The sequence below is a fragment of the Heteronotia binoei genome, chromosome 9 (genome assembly GCF_032191835.1).
Source record: "Heteronotia binoei isolate CCM8104 ecotype False Entrance Well chromosome 9, APGP_CSIRO_Hbin_v1, whole genome shotgun sequence".
Taxonomy (NCBI): domain Eukaryota; kingdom Metazoa; phylum Chordata; class Lepidosauria; order Squamata; family Gekkonidae; genus Heteronotia; species Heteronotia binoei.
In genome coordinates, this window is record NC_083231.1 from 123,116,746 (window position 1) to 123,134,113 (window position 17,368).

General features: G+C 50.3%; 1 protein-coding gene across 1 annotated transcript in view; it reads left to right on the forward strand.

The window, feature by feature from the left end:
• The first annotated feature begins 258 nt into the window (after positions 1-258).
• The window catches only part of ADISSP (adipose secreted signaling protein), a 71,535-nt gene continuing 54,425 nt past the window's right edge, over positions 259-17,368 (forward strand). Inside the window, exons 1-2 of the mRNA XM_060246101.1 lie at positions 259-377; positions 13,863-14,005. Coding sequence (XP_060102084.1) covers positions 287-377; positions 13,863-14,005 — 234 coding nt within the window. The 5' untranslated portion in view covers positions 259-286. The remainder of the gene's footprint in view (positions 378-13,862; positions 14,006-17,368) is intronic.

Sequence of the window (17,368 nt, forward strand, 5' to 3'; positions counted from 1 at the left end):
AGGTGTGAAAAACCTCAGCTGGAGACCCCGGAGAGCTGCTGACTTTGATGGACCCGTTGGTGCTTCATATGTTGTCCTAAAACATTCATGAGGTTGAGGATATGTCTGCCCTTAGGACCCAGGGAGAATGTTTACATGGGTGCTTCCCATCCAGTGTTTCTCCTTCTTCGCTGATCAGGGATGCTGGTGTGATTCTGCTCTTGCTTAGGAAGTCTCACTGTGGCTTCTTCTTTTCTCTCCCCCTTTCTGCACCTCCTTGTCCTCAAAGGCAGCCTGCTGCGTACCCATGAAGGATGGCCTCTTGCTGATCCGGCAGAAGTTCTACCCGTCACCGGAGCAGCAACTGTTGGCGGGAGAGATGGCGACGGCAAACAAAGGTGTGTTGAGACCTGGGTGGTCCTCAAGTGGGTCTCTGGATGCTCGTCACCATAGCGACCTGAGCATCCATCCCGTGTGGTCTCACCTGAGTAATTCCTCCTTTTGTGTCACTCCAGGCTTGGTCCGTAGGCAGCGGCTGCCATGCTCACTATCCCTTCTCCCCCCAAATCGTATTCCTTTAATTATTTAGGTTATTAGATGTATAACCTGCCCTTCCCTGCACAGCAGGGCTCTGGGTGGGGAACAAAAGAATAAAAAACAGTGATTATAACTCTGATTATAAATTAGCTGTTAAAAGCAATTTCCAGCATATTGCTAATATTGAGCAGACTGCACCCAGAGCACAGTTCCTACTTCTTGTCCAAGGACAACCATCCCACGTAGTTTAGTGTAATGGTTAAGTGTGCGGACTCTGATCTGGGAGAACCGGGTTTGATTCCCCACTCCTCCACTTGCACCTGCTGGGATAGCCTTGGGTCAGCCACAGCTCTCTTATCTGGGAGAACCGGGTTTGATTCCCCACTCCTCCACTTGCAGCTGCTGGAATGGCCTTGGGTCAGCCACAGCTCTCTTATCTGGGAGAACCGGGTTGGATTCCCCACTCCTCCACTCGCAGCTGCTGGAATGGCCTTGGGTCAGCCAGATCTCTCTTATCTGGGAGAACCGGGTTGGATTCCCCACTTCTCCACTTGCAGCTGCTGTAATGGCCTTGGGTCAGCCAGAGCTCTCTTATCTGGGGGGAGGAGGAGGAGGAGGAGGAGGAGGAGGAGGAGGAGGAGGAGGAGGAGGAGGAGGAGAAGAAGAAGAAGAAGAAGAAGAAGAAGAAGAAGAAGAAGAAGAAGAAGAAGAAGAAGAAGATGATGATGATGATGATGATGATGATGATGATGATGATGATGATGATGATGATGATATTGGATTTATATCCCGCCCTCCACTCCAAAGAGTCTCAGAGCGGCTCACAATCTCCTTTACCTTCCTCCCCCACAACAGACACCCTGTGAGGTGGGTGGGGCTGGAGAGGGCTCTCACAGCAGCTGCCCTTTCAAGGACAACCTCTGCCAAAGCTATGGCTGACCCAAGGCCATGCTAGCAGGTGCAAGTGGAGGAGTGGAGAATCAAACCCGGTTCTCCCAGATAAGAGTCCGCACACTTAACCACTGCACCAAACTGGCTCTCCGGGTTGGATTCCCCACTCCTCCACTTGCACCTGCTGGAATGGCCTTGGGTCAGGCAGAGCTCTCTTATCTGGGAGAACCGGGTTGGATTCCCCACTCCTCCACTTGCACCTGCTGGAATGGCCTTGGGTCAGCCAGAGCTCTCTTATCTGGGAGAGCCGGGTTTGATTCCCCACTCCTCCACTGGCACCTGCTGGAATGGCTTCGGGTCAGCCATAGCTATCGCAGGAGTTGTCCTTGAAAGGGCAGCTTCTGTCACCTCACAAGGTGTCTGTTGTGGAGGGAGAAGATATAGGAGATTGTGAGCTGCTCTGAGTCTGCGATTCAGAGAGAAGGGCGGGGTATAAATCTGCAGTCTTCTTCTGGATTCCCCACACCTCCACTTGCAGCTGCTGGAATGGCCTTGGGTCAGCCATAGCTCTTGTAGGAGTTGTCCTTGAAAGGGCAGCTTCTGAGAGAGCTCTCTCAGCCCCACCCACCTCACAGAGTGCCTTGTTGTGGGGGAAGAAGATAAAAGAGATTGTAAGCCACTCTGAGATTCGGAGTGGAGGGAGGGGATATAAATCCAATATCATCGTCTGACACCAATGCGGATCCTGTGAATTTAGGGGGGGGGGGCGGGTTGTGAATTTCCTGCATTGTGCAGGGGGTTGGACTAGATGACTCTGCAGATCCCTTCCAACTCTAGGATTCTATGATACTATCTGTGAAGGAAAGTTGAAGAAAGGTTGAAGGAGCTGGGCATGTTTAGCCTGGAGAGGAGAGGAGTGAGAAGTGATATCACCATCCTCAAGTACTTGAAGGGCTGTCATCTAGAGCGGGAGGGTCAAACTCATTTGTTATGAGGGCGGAATCTGACACAAATGAGACCTTCCGGGGCCAGGCCATGTTGGGTTGGGCCGTGTGTGTAGCTATTTAAGATATGTACATTTTATAAAGAACACAAACACAAATATATATATTTTTAAAAACTTAAAACATTAGTAGTCTCAGAGCAGCTCACAATCTCCTTTACCTTCCTCCCCCACAACAGACACCCTGTGAGGTGGGTGGGGCTGGAGAGGGCTCTCACAGCAGCTGCCCTTTCAAGGACAACCTCTGCCAGAGCTATGGCTGACACAAGGCCATTCCAGCAGGTGCAAGTGGAGGAGTCCGCACAGTTAACCACTACACCAAACTGGCTCTCCGATCCTTCCAACTCTATGATTCTATGAATATACAGCCACTTCCTGGGTGTTCAAAAGACCCAGTGTGCTTTGGGGGTCTCTGGAGCCAGAGCTGGCCCCAACCTGCCTGGCCCTGAGCTCAGAAAAGAAGAACTGCAGCTGTGCTGTTTTCCCGCCAGCAATTAAGTCTTCTTTCTTGTCGAGTGGGTCGGAGTTGCATATGCAAAACAGCAAGTCTTACCAGCTGTCACTCCACGCTTGTCACATATGTGGAGATATTTTCCACCCGGTTCTTTAATTGAGGGAGTGAGCTGCCAGGAAAACGTCCCCGTTTGGCATTGGAGATGGGAGGGGAGGCGCCGGCTTCATGTTGGCTCCTTAAAGACCAACAAAAAGTACTGGGGAACGTTGAAGACCAGCAATGTTTAATTCTGGCTGTACACGAAAGCTTAGACACAGAATCAAACTTGGCTTACTGTCGAAAATCTCTTGCACTGGCCGATTTCTCAAAACGTTTTCTCAACAAATTTCTCAAAAGAATGTTTTGAGAAATTGGCGAGTGCAAGAGGTTTTCTATAGTAAATATTCTAATCGGCTCGTGGAAAAAGCTCTGCTCAGCGCAATGTGAATCTTCAAGCGGGCGATCAAGTGAAGGGAAATTATCCTTTTCAGCCGATTACTGTGGATAGACTCCTCTTTCGGATTTGAATATTGGATCCTCTGTGACGTTTTTTTTTAATGACAAAAAATTTAGAGGAGTCACACAGAAGCTCTGACTTTTGCTATAAGGGATACTGTGCTTGTATGTTTTGTACTGGTATTACTGATATTATTTCTGTGATTGTTCACTGTTAAGAAACTTTTGATATGAGAGGTGATATGATCACCATCTTCAAGTACTTGAAGGGCTGTCATCTAGAGGATGGTGTGGAATTGTTTTCTGTGGCCCCAGAAGGTAGGACAAGAACCATTGGGTTGAAATTGAACATTTGAACATTTGAAGCTGCCTTATACTGAATCAGACCTTTGGTCCATCAAAGTCAGTATTGTCTTCTCAGACTGGCAGCGGCTCTCCAGGGTCTCAAGCTGAGGTTTTTCACACCTATTTGCCTGGACCCTTTTTTTGGAGATGCCAGGGATTGAACCTGGGACCTTCCTCTTCCCAAGCAGATGCTCTAACACTGAGCCACTGTCCCTCCCCAAAAAAATTAAATCAGAAGAGTTTACGGCTCAACATTAGGAAGAACTTTTTGACCGTTAGAGTGGTTCCTCAGTGGAACAGGCTTCCTCGGGAAGTGGTGGGCTCTCCTTCTTTGGAGGTTTTTAAGCAGAGGCTAGATGGCCATCTGACAGCAATGAAGATCCTGTGAATTTAGGGGGAGGTGTTTGTGAGTATCCTGCATGGTGCAGGGGGTTGGACTAGATGACCCTGGAGATCCCTTCCAACTCTTTGATTCTATGAGGTCCTCTGCATTCAGTCCAGCCTGATCTGGGCAGGTTGCTCCAGCTGTAAGTCAATATAATCAACAGGCCAATAGGCAGTGTGCAATTGGACTGGTAGAAACAGTGGAACAGTGTTCCAGTGGAACAGGCTTCCTCCTCGGGAGGTGGTGGGCTCTCCTTCCTTGGAGGGTTTTAAGCAGAGGCTAGATGGCCATCTGACAGCAATGCTGTGAATTTAGGGGGAAGTGTTTGTGAGTTTCCTGCATTGTGCAGGGGGTTGGACTAGATGACCCTAGTGGTCCCTTCCAACTCTAGGATTCTATGATTTCCATTGAAATCGTATAAAAGTTCTTTTTCAGGCACAGTTATTTTGTTACCTTGCTCGTGTGCTGCAGAGCGGTCTGTCCCTTTGTGCTGCAGCTACAAACCAGGACAAGTTTGCTCAAAAGCAGAAAAAACAACACCCCCCCCCCCCCAGTTCTTTTTGTATAATCAAGTTTCCATGGTAGAAAACAGTGGCGAGCAGAGATAAACCTTCCCTTCCCTTCCCAAAGCCAGAGACGGCTGAGCTTTTTGCATGCTGGAAATGGGATTCCATCTGACGCGCTTCTCCTTCGCTTGGGAGCGGGGCATCTTTTTGTTTCCTCTCCTGCCGTCTCCTAGGCACCCATCTTATCAGCCAACGCTAGCTTTCAGCTGGTGAAAGCTGGAGCCGGCGCCCCCTGATAGCTACTCTTTTGTTGTAATGAAAACGCCCTGCGTCTTGGGGCCTCGATGTCATCTTGTCATCTTTGTTTGCAACACACAACGGCAGGCGATGCTCGGCATACCTTCCTCTGCAGGGTCAGTTCCTAATAACCAGCAAGGGTGGTCCTTAGGATCTCAGGGTCTTCGTGGACCATACACTGAACATGAGTCAGTGGTGTGATACGGTGGCTAAAAAGGCAAATGCAATTCTGGGCTGTATTAACAGAAGTCCAGATCATGTGAAGTGATGGTATCGCTTTGCTCTGCTCTGGTAAGACCTCACCTGGAGTCTTGTGTTCAGTTTTGGGCACCCCATTTTAAGAAGGACATAGACAAGCTGATTTGCGTGCATTGACAGTCAGTCTGGCTTTTATCTTACTCTGTCATTATTTTTTTTTTCTGATTTATTTCTTCATAGGTGAGATGTACTCGAGACATACTTGGTGGGGAAGCAGAAATAGCTGGCAGAATCAAATAACTTAAATGTCTGTCTTTCCCATGGCCACTTAATTCTCAACTGGTAAAAATCATGCTTTGACCTTTCTTCTAATTGGAATCATGTCCTCAAGAGAATATCTTTTCATGCCCCATGTTCCCAGCATATCCTTATGCCTTTTATAGTGAAGCAGAGGAGGGCGACGAAGATGGTGAGGGGTCTGGAGACCAAGTCCTAGGAGGAAAGGTTGAAGGAGCTGGGCATGTTTAGCCTGGAGAGGAGGCGGCTGAGAGGTGATAGGATCGCTGTCTTCAAGTATCTGAAGGGCCGTCACATAGAGGATGTTGTGGGATTGTTTTCTGTGACCTCAGATGGTAGGACCATGACCGAGGGACTGAAATTGAGAAGAGTTTTCGGCTCAACATTAGGAAGAACTTCCTGACCGTTAGAGCGGTTCCTCAGTGGAACAGACTTCCTCGGGAGGTGGTGAGCTCTCCGCCCTTGGAGGTTTTTAAACAGAGGCTAGATGGCCATCTGATAGCAATGAAGATTCTGTGAATTTAGGGGGAGGTAGTTGTGAGTTTCCTGCATGGTGCAGGGGGTTGGACTAGATGACCCTGGGAGGTCCCTTCCAACTCTGTGATTCTATGATGAGGTGATGGGAAAGACCCTTTTCTGTCTGAGACCCTGGAGAGCTGCTGCGAGGCTGAGTAGACAAGACTGACCTTGATGGACCAAGGGTCTGATTCAGTAGAAGGTGGCTTCAAATCTAACTCTCTGTTTTCCAATGTCTCTCAATACCCCCATAAACCATGTCTGTGGTCTATCACAGTCAGTATTGTCTGCTCTGACTAACAACTATTCTCCAGGGTTTTCTACATCATTTACTTTCTGAGCCTTTTACTTGGAGGTGTCAGGGATTGAACCTGGGACCTTCCAGTTTGGTGTAGTGGTTAAGTGCATGGACTCTTATGTGGGAGAACCGGGTTTGATTCCCCACTCCTCCACTTGCAGCTGCTGGAATGGCCTTGGGTCAGCCATAATTCTCGCAGAGTTGTCCTTGAAAGGGCAGCTTCTGTGAGAGCTCTCTCACCCACCTCACAGGGTGTTTCTTGTGCGGGAGGAAGGTAAAGGAGATTGTGAGCCACTCTGAGATTCAGAGCAAAGGGTGGGATATATCTCCTTCTTCCTCTCCTCCTCCTTCTCCTTCCTCTCCTCCTCCTTCTCCTCCTTCTTTTCCTCCTCCTCCTCTTCTTATCTGGGAGAACCGGGTTTGATTCCCCCCTCCTCCACTTGCAGCTGCTGGAATAGCCTTGGGTCAGACAACTCTCGCAGAGTTGTCCTTGAAAAGGCAGCTTCTGGGAGAGGTCTCTCAGCCCCACTCACCTCACAGGGTGTTTGTTGTGGGGGAGGAAGGTAAAGGAGATTGAGACTCTTGAGATTCAAAGTGAAGTATGCATCCAGTATCCTCCCCCTCCTCCCACATACCAGGGGTCTACCGCTGAGCCATGACCTTGGAACCCCTTCAGTGAGAACTGGGTGGGACTGTGCCCCTACTTGTCTTACTTGTGTAGATGACTGGGGAAGGCAATTGCAAGGAAAGGAAAGGTCCCCTGTGGAAGCACCAGTCGTTTCCGAGTCTGGGGTGACGTTGCTTTCATAGCGTTTTCACGGGAGACTTTTTACGGGGTGGTTTGCCATTGCCTTCCCCAGTCATCTACGCTTTCCCCCCAGCAAGCTGGGTACTCCTTTTACTGACCTCGGAAGGATGGAAGGCTGAGTCAACCTTGAGCTGGCTACCTGAAAACCCAGCTTCCGCCGGGGATCGAACTTAGGTCGTGAGCAGAGCTTAAGACTGCTGTACTGTAGCTTCAACACTCTGTGCCACGTAAAAAGTCTGCTGTGAAAACATTGTGATACGACGTCACCCCAGAGTCAGAAACGACTGGTGCTTGCACAGGGGACTGCCTTTACCTTTTCTTTTTTAAAAAAAACCAAAAACTTATCTTACATCTTTGTTTCTCAACAACCAAAGTGTCCTTGTCTGCCTCAAGGCTCTGTGTAACTCTGGCTTCATTCCTTCCTTGAAGACGGTGCTCAGGGCCTCGTTGGGTGCCGCAAAGATTTTGTTCTTGACAGTGCTTGACAGCTGGAGGAATATATGCTGATGGCAAACGATTCTGATTCTTTCTCCGTCAAAATCCAGGGGGACAGCAGAATTGCTGAGCAAATGTCTGGATTCAGGGAAGGGCTGGAAGAGGGTTTTAATAAACTGGAACTTAATGCAGGCAAATAGAAGGAAGCGGTCGGGGTGAGGGCAAAAATGATCCAGAAAGTTGGATTCGACCGGTTTGGCATAGGGTTATGATCTTCCTGGAAGATTCGGCAAGCAGCTAAGAGGCTCCTTTTGGACTCCATGTTCGTTCTTTAAGAAGAAGAAGATGATGAAGAAGAAGATATTGGATTTATATCCCGCCCTCCACTCCAAAGAGTCTCAGAGCGGCTCACAATCTCCTTTGCCTTCCCCCCCACCCACAACAGACACCCTGTGAGGTGGGTGGGGCTGAGAGGGCTCTCACCGCAGCTGCCCTTTCAAGGACAACCTCTGCCAGAGCTATGGCTGACCCAAGGCCATTCCAGCAGGTGCAAGTGGAGGAGTGGGGAATCAAACCCGGTTCTTCCAGATAAGAGAGCTCTGGCTGACCCGAGGCCATTCCAGCAGCTGCAAGGGGAGGAGTGGGGAATCCAACCCGGTTCTCCCAGATAAGAGAGCTACGGCTGACCCAAGGCCATTCCAGCAGATGCAAGCGGAGGAGTGGGGAATCAAACCCGGTTCTTCCAGATAAGAGAGCTCTGGCTGACCCAAGGCCATTCCTGCAGCTGCAAGTGGAGGAGTGGGGAATCCAACCCGGTTCTTCCAGATAAGAGAGCTCTGGCTGACCCAAGGCCATTCCTGCAGCTGCAAGTGGAGGAGTGGGGAATCAAAGCCGGTTCTCCCAGATAAGAGTCCGCACACTTAACCACTACACCAAACTGGCTCTTTAAGAAGTAAATGCCAGATGTTGGCTGGAACACAGGCTTGTTTGCCAGCTGTGACTCTTCCTGGGGAAAGCAGACCTTGCCACAGTTACCCGTCCCATGCCTTGGTAACTTGGCTTCTGCACCACGCTCTTGTGTGGTTCTGCCCTTGAAGACAGGTCAGAAGTCATGAAGAGGTATAAACCAGGGGTGTCGAATATGCGGCCCAAGGGCTGAATCAGGACTCTGGAGGTCTCCGAACAGGCCCACCTGCAAGTCGCTGTCATCTGCTTCCTTCTCATTCTCTCACTCAGAGCAGTCTCTCTTGGCTTTGAATTTGCGTCCATGCCCCCATGCAAGGTGCTGATTTTGACCCTTAAATCTGTGCGTGATGTGGCAGAACCGGCCCGATTCTGCCTTCAGACCCGGTCGCGTCAACTCCCCTTTGAGTTGCCCTCTCCTGAAGGGAGCAAATCTTCTTCCCGCCACTAGGGCACGCTGCCACCACCTGCTCAATTTAGGGGTTCCTGTCCGAGAGAAACAGGACTCCCAATCCCCCTTCCTTCCAGTTCTGAGGCAAGGTCCTCTGCCAACCCAGCACCTGGTTAACACAGAGAGACCACAGTCCTTCTTTGGGAGTCCCCTGGAGGATTGGCACCCTTGCCAACTGCATGCCTTCCCCCTTCTCGGGACTCCCCTCTTGCCGTAGCGTGGTCTAAGGCGGTTGGGGAAACCACGTAGCACAGAGGAACTATTTTTTTAAACAGACAAAACATTTATTTAAAATGTACAACCACATACAGGTCTTTTTAGAATAGTGAACAGAAGAAATAAATCAAAGTAGGGGAAAGCGCTCCTTTTTTCCCTGTTCCACCATACTTGCCCTGGCCATACCATTCAGCACAGGCAGATTCCCCAACCCAACTGACTGAACTCAAAGCCCAACTCAAACTGAAGGCTTCCCGCAGAAAAACAAAAACTAATATAAAACAGGGCTGAAGAAGAAGAAGATGATATTGGATTTATATCCCGCCCTCCACTCCGAAGAGTCTCAGAGCGGCTCACAATCTCCTTTCCCTTCCTCCCCCACAACAGGCACCCTGTGAGGTGGGTGGGGCTGGAGAGGGCTCTGACAGCAGCTGCCCTTTCAAGGACAACCTCTGCCAGAGCTATGGCTGACCTAAGGCAATTCCAGCAGGTGCAAGTGAAGGAGTGGGGAATCAAACCCGGTTCTCCCAGATAAGAGTCCGCACACTTAACCACTACACCAAACTGTTTCCCAGCAAACTGGGAGACCCCTAGGGGTGCAACTCTAGCAGCAGCAGAAGAAGATATTGGATTTATATCCCGCCCTCCACTCCAAAGAGTCTCAGAGCGGCTCACAATCTCCTTTACCTTCCTCCCCCACAACAGGCACCCTGTGAGGTGGGTGGGGCTGGAGAGGGCTCTCACAGCAGCTGCCCTTTCAAGGACAACCTCTGCCAGAGCTATGGCTGACCCAAGGCCATGCTAGCAGGTGCAAGTGGAGGAGTGGGGAATCAAACCCAGTTCTCCCAGATAAGAGTCCGCACACTAAACCACTACACCAAACTGGCTCTCCAGATGTTGTTGTTTTTTTGCCTACAACTCCCATCAGCCCTAGCCATTGGCCATGCTGGCCGGGGCTGATGGGAGTTGTAGGCAAAAAAAAACATCTGGAGAGCTACCGTTGGCCACCCCTGAAGGAAGAGACTAGGTCCCAAAGCCTGCCTAGAGTTTGAGAGACTCTCAGACAAACACAGGCCCAAAATGGCGTTTCTCCACACATGACTTTGTCCCTGAGCACGTAAAGGATGGTTTCTGTCTGTATTCTCAACTGTAATTTGGCTGACTGGGAGCTTTTTTGGGGGGGACTTCTGCTGTTTCTCCACCCCCCCCCTCCCCCAGCCCCTTGGAAGGGCTCCCCCATGAGCTGAACGAGACCCGGATTCAAGCCTGTCTTCTCCAGAGGGCCTTCAGTTTAGACTGAGAGGCTGCCGGTAGGGGTGCCAGCCTCCAGGTGGGGAGTAAATAAGGGAAAAACACGGAAACGGGTTGAAGGCTGGAGACAACTGTGTCAAAAAAGCGGCATGCAACAGTTCAGTGCTCTTTCATATATTATACATCATCTAACAAAAACGTATTTCTGAATTCATTCAATACAAAAATCAGTTACAATAACAAATAGAATGGTAATGCACATTCAGTCATTCAAGGCTATGGAGTCCACAGATGAAATTTTCTTTTCCTTCGGCACAACGGTATCCATTCCAAACAGGTGCAGACAATTCCTTCAAGATAGGAACAAGCTTCCAAGTTAAAAATGACACGCTTCCTAGGTAAAATGAGGTGTGTTTTGGTCGATCCTTCGTCTGAGGATTAATCGCTTTTCTAGAACCAGTGCTTTGTATACTACATGCAAGCAATACTCCGTTTCATTCGTCGGGCACAAACGGTTCTCCTAATTGCGGCAAAAGCCACACCTTACCATTAATTACAACCTGGATCCAGTGCTTCAAACACTACATATGCAAAAAGTCACTAGTCAGTTTCTTTTAGCACAACGGTTCGCAAACCGTTTGAAGCTGTTTTGCTAACTGTTTGAAGCACTGGTTCTTCTTTATTTGTTTGTTTGATTCGATTTTTAGCCTGCCCTTCCCGTAGAACAGGCTTATGTTCACTGCCTCTCAGTTGTAATCAATTAATTCACAGGATCTGCGTTGCTATGTACTCCAGGGGAGCTGATCTCTGTTGTCTGAAGGTCAGTTGTAATCCCAGGAGATCCCCAGCCACCGCCTGGAGGTTGGCAACCTTTCGCCTAGTGGGTCAGGTCCCAATCAGGAAGGGGCACGTGTCTTGCAAACGGTTCGTTTATTCGTACTTTGGCATTTTTCTGGGAAGCCTTCTGGTGGAGGAATGCGCCTGCTTACTCCCTTTTATGGAGAAAAGTGGTATATAAAAAATGGCTTAATAAATAAAATCCTGTAATCTTGTGCAGGGAGCAGGGGTGGGGGGAAACTTGCATTTCCTTGGAAGCACAGTTAGCTGTGAGCATTGCTTATCCACCCAGTCCAGCGTTTGGTCGCCGTGAAATGTTCCTTTCCTCCGCACATCAAGCTGTCCTGAGGAGACTGCAGAAATGAAATTTCACGGCTCATCTTGCATGCGGTTCTCGTTCCCGGAGCCTTATTTGGGTTAACCTTTTTTGGGGTCGATTTCTGGATCTGCTATAAAGACTCCAGAGCGTGGGACACATTGCTGAATGCTAATTAGAATGGGTTGGAAGGAAATAGCTCTATCACAGCAAACGGTCTTTTGTCAGCAGTGGTTTTGTTTTGCATTGGTTGTCTGAAGTGCTTGAGAGATTGAAGTCCATTTCCGCCCCTGTCTTCACCCTGACCTGCTTTGCTCCTAAGCGTCTGGTGGCATCCGGAGGGCCCCCATCAAAAATTATATGTACAGGGGGTGGGTGGGGGAGGCGTGCAGCTCTTCTGCTTGGCAGCTTGTGTTCTGTGTTCGGGAAACTCTTTTTCAAAATATTCCCGTCTACCCTTTGGAATAGTAAAAAGGTAAAGGTCATTCCCTGCGCAAGCACCAACCGTTTCCGATTCTGGGGTGACAACATTTTTAAGGGGTGGTTTGAAGAAGAAGAAGAAGATATTGGATTTATATCCCGCCCTCCACTCCGAAGAGTCTCAGAGCAGCTGACAATCTCCTTTACCTTCCTCCCCCACAACAGACACCCTGTGAGGTGGGTGGGGCTGGAGAGGGCTCTCACAGCAGCTGCCCTTTCAAGGACAACCTCTGCCAGAGCTATGGCTGACCCAAGGCCATTCCAGCAGCTGCAAGTGGAGGAGTGGGGAATCAAACCAGGTTCTCCCAGATAAGAGTCCGCACACTTAACCACTACACCAAACTGGCTGTCCCAAACTCGCTCTCCCTGGCTCTGCCCTTGCCTTCCCCAGTCATCTACACTCCCCTCCCCCCCCCCCCCAGCAAGCTGAGTACTTCTTTGACCGACCTCGGAAGGATGGAAGGCTGAGTCAACCTCGAGCCTGCTACCTGAACCCAGCTTACGCCGGGATCAAGGTTGTGAGCAAAGCTTAGGGCTGCAGTACCGCAGCTTTATCACTTTGCACCACTTTATCACTCTTTGGAATAGTAGCCTCCAGGAATAGTTCCATCGCTTCCTGGGAGCCTGTGTGTGGTAGTGGGATGAATGGTGGGCTAGGATCTTGGGGGACATGAGTTTGAATTCCCATTCCTATCATGGAACTTCACAGCATGGCCTTGGGCCATCACAAGCTCTCAGCCTAGCCTCTCACAGGACGGTCGTCGTGAGAATATAGAGGAGGGTGGAACAAGGTTTTGAAAGGTTCTTTTGTTGTCCTAACAGGGGAGAAAGTGGGATATAAATCAATAAACGGAAATGCCTTTTCCTGCCATTTTGTTCGTTTCAGGTATTTGTCAACCTGCCTTTCTCTCTAGTGCCTTTGGAGAGTCTGTTGGCGAATCAGCAGCTGGTGACTTGGGTGCAGCCCAGCGGAGGCTCTAGGGTTGCCAACTCAGTGGTGGAAAATTCCTGGAGATTTGGGGACAGAGCCTGGGGTTTGACGAGGGGACTCATTGTGGTATAATGCCATGTAGGACGTACCCTTTATAATAATAATAATAATAACTTTAGCCAGTTTGGTGTGGTGGCGAAGTGTGCGGACTCTTATCTGGGAGAACTGGATTTGATTCCCCACTCCTCCACTTGCACCTGCTGGAATGGCCTTGGGTCAGCCAGAGCTCTCTTATCTGGGAGAACCGGGTTGGATTCCCCACTCCTCCACTTGCACCTGCTGGAATGGCCTTGCGTCAGCCAGAGCTCTCTTATCTGGGAGAACCGGGTTGGATTCCCCACTCCTCCACTTGCACCTGCTGGAATGGCCTTGGGTCAGCCAGAGCTCTCTTATCTGGGAGAACCGGGTTGGATTCCCCACTCCTCCACTTGCACCTGCTGGAATGGCCTTGGGTCAGCCAGAGCTCTCTTATCTGGGAGAACCGGGTTGGATTCCCCACTCCTCCACTTGCACATGCTGGAATGGCCCTGGGTCAGCCAGAGCTCTCTTATCTGGGAGAACCGGGTTGGATTCCCCACTCCTCCACTTGCAGCTGCTGGAATGGCCTTGGGTCAGCCAGAGCTCTCTTATCTGGGAGAACCAGGTTGGATTCCCCACTTGCAGCTGCTGGAATGGCCTTGGGGAATTAAACTCAGTTCTCCCAGATAAGAGGCCGTGCGCTTAACTGCTACACCAAAACTGGCTCTAGAACCCTGTCAGACTCCTGGGTGGTTCTCCCCAAGGGCAAGTCGGCGGTTAGTTCCTTGCCCTTTCGACCTGCCTGTGCTGTCTCCCCTGCCTGCCAAGAGGCTGTCCCCCAAATCTGCAGATGGTCCGTATAAATCCAAGCATTGCTTTCCTTTCCTTTCCGCAGGCACCAAGCCCAAGGTGGGGGGTGTCCGCTTTGCCCCAAACCAGACGGTGGAGGGCCCTTCCAGCCATGTCCACTTCGACGAGAAGCTCCACGATTCGGTGGTCATGGTCACCCAAGAGACAGATGGGAACTTCCTGGTGAAGGTAAGAGCTGGGGAGCTTGCTGTCAAGTCATAGCTCACTTACGGCGAGTTGACCCTATTAGCGCCTTCAAGTCCAGAGGTGAAGAGAAGCGGTTTGCCATTGCCTGCTTCTGTAGAGCAGCCCTGGGCTTCTGTCACACAGCAGGGCCTAGCAGGACCTTCCACTGGCTGCCAGCATGCTGGTCAGGGTCTGTATGGAGGGCCTGGAGCATCCAACCGCCCTTGTTTTCCTTATTAATAAATACCTCCTAATTGTGACCAAGGAGACGTGAGAACCCAGGCAGTAGAACAACAAAAAGAAGTTTATTATTAGTGCTCTAAAACAATAAGTGGGTGACAAGGATTTAGTGCTAAAGTGAATATGGAAACAGAAAAGGGTGGTGCAAAGAAACAAGAGTCCTGACATAAGAACATAAGAGAAGCCATGTTGGATCAGGCCAGTGTGTCACGAGCTGGGGCTGAGTCAGGCAAAGTCCAGGGGCGGTCCAGGGTCTGCAACTGGTGAGCAAGGTGGGTCCAAGGCGCCAAAACAGAATCGTAATCCAGGTATCACAGGTCAGAGGTTCCGAAGCCGAAGTCAGGGGGTCCAGAGGTCCAAGCCAAAGTCAGGAATCCAAAAGCCAAAGTCAAGAGCCGGAGTGGATGCTAGGATGTCAGGAATGTGACTAATTGCTTCCACAAAGCCTCCTCCCAAAGCCCACAGCTATATAGCCCTCTGCTGCCTGTGGCTCATTTGGGCTAATTGCTGTCTCAGAGCAGCAGCAGGATCCTGCCGAAACTTAAACATCCTCACACTTAGAAGGGCCAGAATCCTTTCAACACTCAGGGCTCAGGGAGCATCTTGCTTGTGAGCGTGCTGCCCTCCTCCGATCCCTGAGGTCCCGACGAAGGCGGTCATGCACCCGAGAGGGCGAGGCAGGGGGGCTTGGATCTTCTTCAGCAGGAGGCAGGGGCACTGGTGCAGGTGGCAGGGGCACAGTTCCTTCTGCAGGCTCTGCAGGCTCGGCTTCTTCTGCAGGGTCCCCAGCACCCATGACACAGTGGCCCATCCAGTCCAACACTCTGTGTCACATAAGAACATAAGAGAAGCCATGTTGGATCAGGCCAGTGGCCCATCCAGTTCAACACTCTGTGTCACATAAGAACATAAGAGAAGCCCTGTTGGATCAGGCCAGTGGCCCCTCCAGTCCAACACACTGTGTCACATAAGAACATAAGAGAAGCACTGTTGGATCAGGCCAGTGGCCCCTCCAGTCCAACACTCTGTGTCACATAAGAACATAAGAGAAGCACTGTTGGATCAGGCCAGTGGCCCCTCCAGTCCAACACACTGTGTCACATAAGAACATAAGAGAAGCACTGTTGGATCAGGCCAGTGGCCCATCCAGTCCAACACACTGTGTCACATAAGAACATAAGAGAAGCACTGTTGGATCAGGCCAGTGGCCCATCCAGTTCAACACTCTGTGTCACATAAGAACATAAGAGAAGCCCTGTTGGATCAGGCCAGTGGCCCCTCCAGTCCAACACACTGTGTCACATAAGAACATAAGAGAAGCACTGTTGGATCAGGCCAGTGGCCCCTCCAGTCCAACACACTGTGTCACATAAGAACATAAGAGAAGCCATGTTGGATCAGGCCGATGGCCCATCCAGTCCAACACTCTGTGTCACAGAAGAACATAAGAGAAGCCATGTTGGATCAGGCCAATGGCCCATCCAGTCCAACACTCTGTGTCACAGAAGAACGTAAGAGAAGCCCTGTTGGATCAGGCCAATGGTCCATCCAGTCCAACACTCTGTGTCACATAAGAACGTAAGAGAAGCCATGTTGGATCACCCTTTGGGTGAAGAAGGACTTCCTTCTATCCATTCTAAACCAGCTGCTCAGCATTGAATGCCCACGAGAGCCAGTTTGGTGTAGTAAAGTGTGCAGACTCTTATCTGGGAGAACCGGGTTTGATTCCCCACTCCTCCACTTGCACCTGCTGGAATGGCCTTGGGTCAGCCATAGCTCTGGCAGAGGTTGTCCTTGAAAGGGCAGCTGCTGTTAGAGTCCTCTCCAGCCCCACCCGCCTCACAGGGTGTCTGTTGTGGGGGGAGGAAGGTAAAGGAGATTGTGAGCCGCTCTGAGACTCGTCGGAGTGGAGGGTGGAATATAAATCCAATATCATCATTATCATCATCATCATTGTGAGAAAGGGAGAAAAGGACTTCTTTCTCTACTTTCTCCATCCCATCCCATTTTTGCCTTTGCGTAGCAGCCCTGAACTTCCTTGGGAGTCTCCCATCCAAGTGCTAACCAGGCTGGCTCTGCTTAGCTTTTGAGATCTGATTAAACTAGGCTACCCTGGGCCATCCAGGTCAGGGTATTGGAAAAAGTCCAGAAAAGGGCAACTAGAATAATTAAACGGTTGGAACACTTTCCCTATGAAGAAAGGTTAAAACGCTTGGGGCTCTTTAGCTTGGAGAAACGTTGCCGGCGGGGTGACAGGAGAGAGGTTTACAAGATAATGCATGGGATGGAGAAGGTAGAGAAAGAAGTACTTTTCTCCCTTTCTCACAATGCAAGAACTCGTGGGCATTCGATGAAATTGCTGAGCAGACAGGTTAAAACGGATAAAAGGAAGTCCTTCTTCACCCAAAGGGTGATTAACATGTGAAATTCACTGCCACAGGAGGTAGTGGCGGCTACAAGCATAGCCAGCTTCAAGAGGGGATTGGATAAATATATGGAGCAGAGGTCCATCAGTGGCTAATAGCCACAGCATATTGTTGGAACTGTCTGGGGCAGTGATGCTCTGTATTCTTGGTGCTTTGGGGGGGGGGGGGGAGTGGAAGGGCTTCTAGCCCCACTTGTGAACCTCCTGGTGTTTCTGGCCCCTGTGTGACACAGAGTGTTGGACTGGATGGGCCACTGGCCTGATCCAACAGGGCTTCTCTTATGTTCTTCTGTGACACAGAGTGTTGGACTGGATGGGCCACTGGCCTGATCCAACATGGCTTCTCTTATGTTCTTCTGTGACACAGAGTGTTGGACTGGATGGGCCACTGGCCTGATCCAACATGGCTTCTCTTATGTTCTTCTGTGACACAGAGTGTTGGACTGGATGGGCCACTGGCCTGATCCATCAGGGCTTCTCTTATGTTCTTCTGTGACACAGAGTGTTGGACTGGATGGGCCACTGGCCTGATCCAACAGGGCTTCTCTTATGTTCTTCTGTGACACAGAGTGTTGGACTGGATGGGCCACTGGCCTGATCCAACAGGGCTTCTCTTATGTTCTTATGTGACACAGAGTGTTGGACTGGATGGGCCACTGGCCTGATCCAACATGGCTTCTCTTATGTTCTTATGTGACACG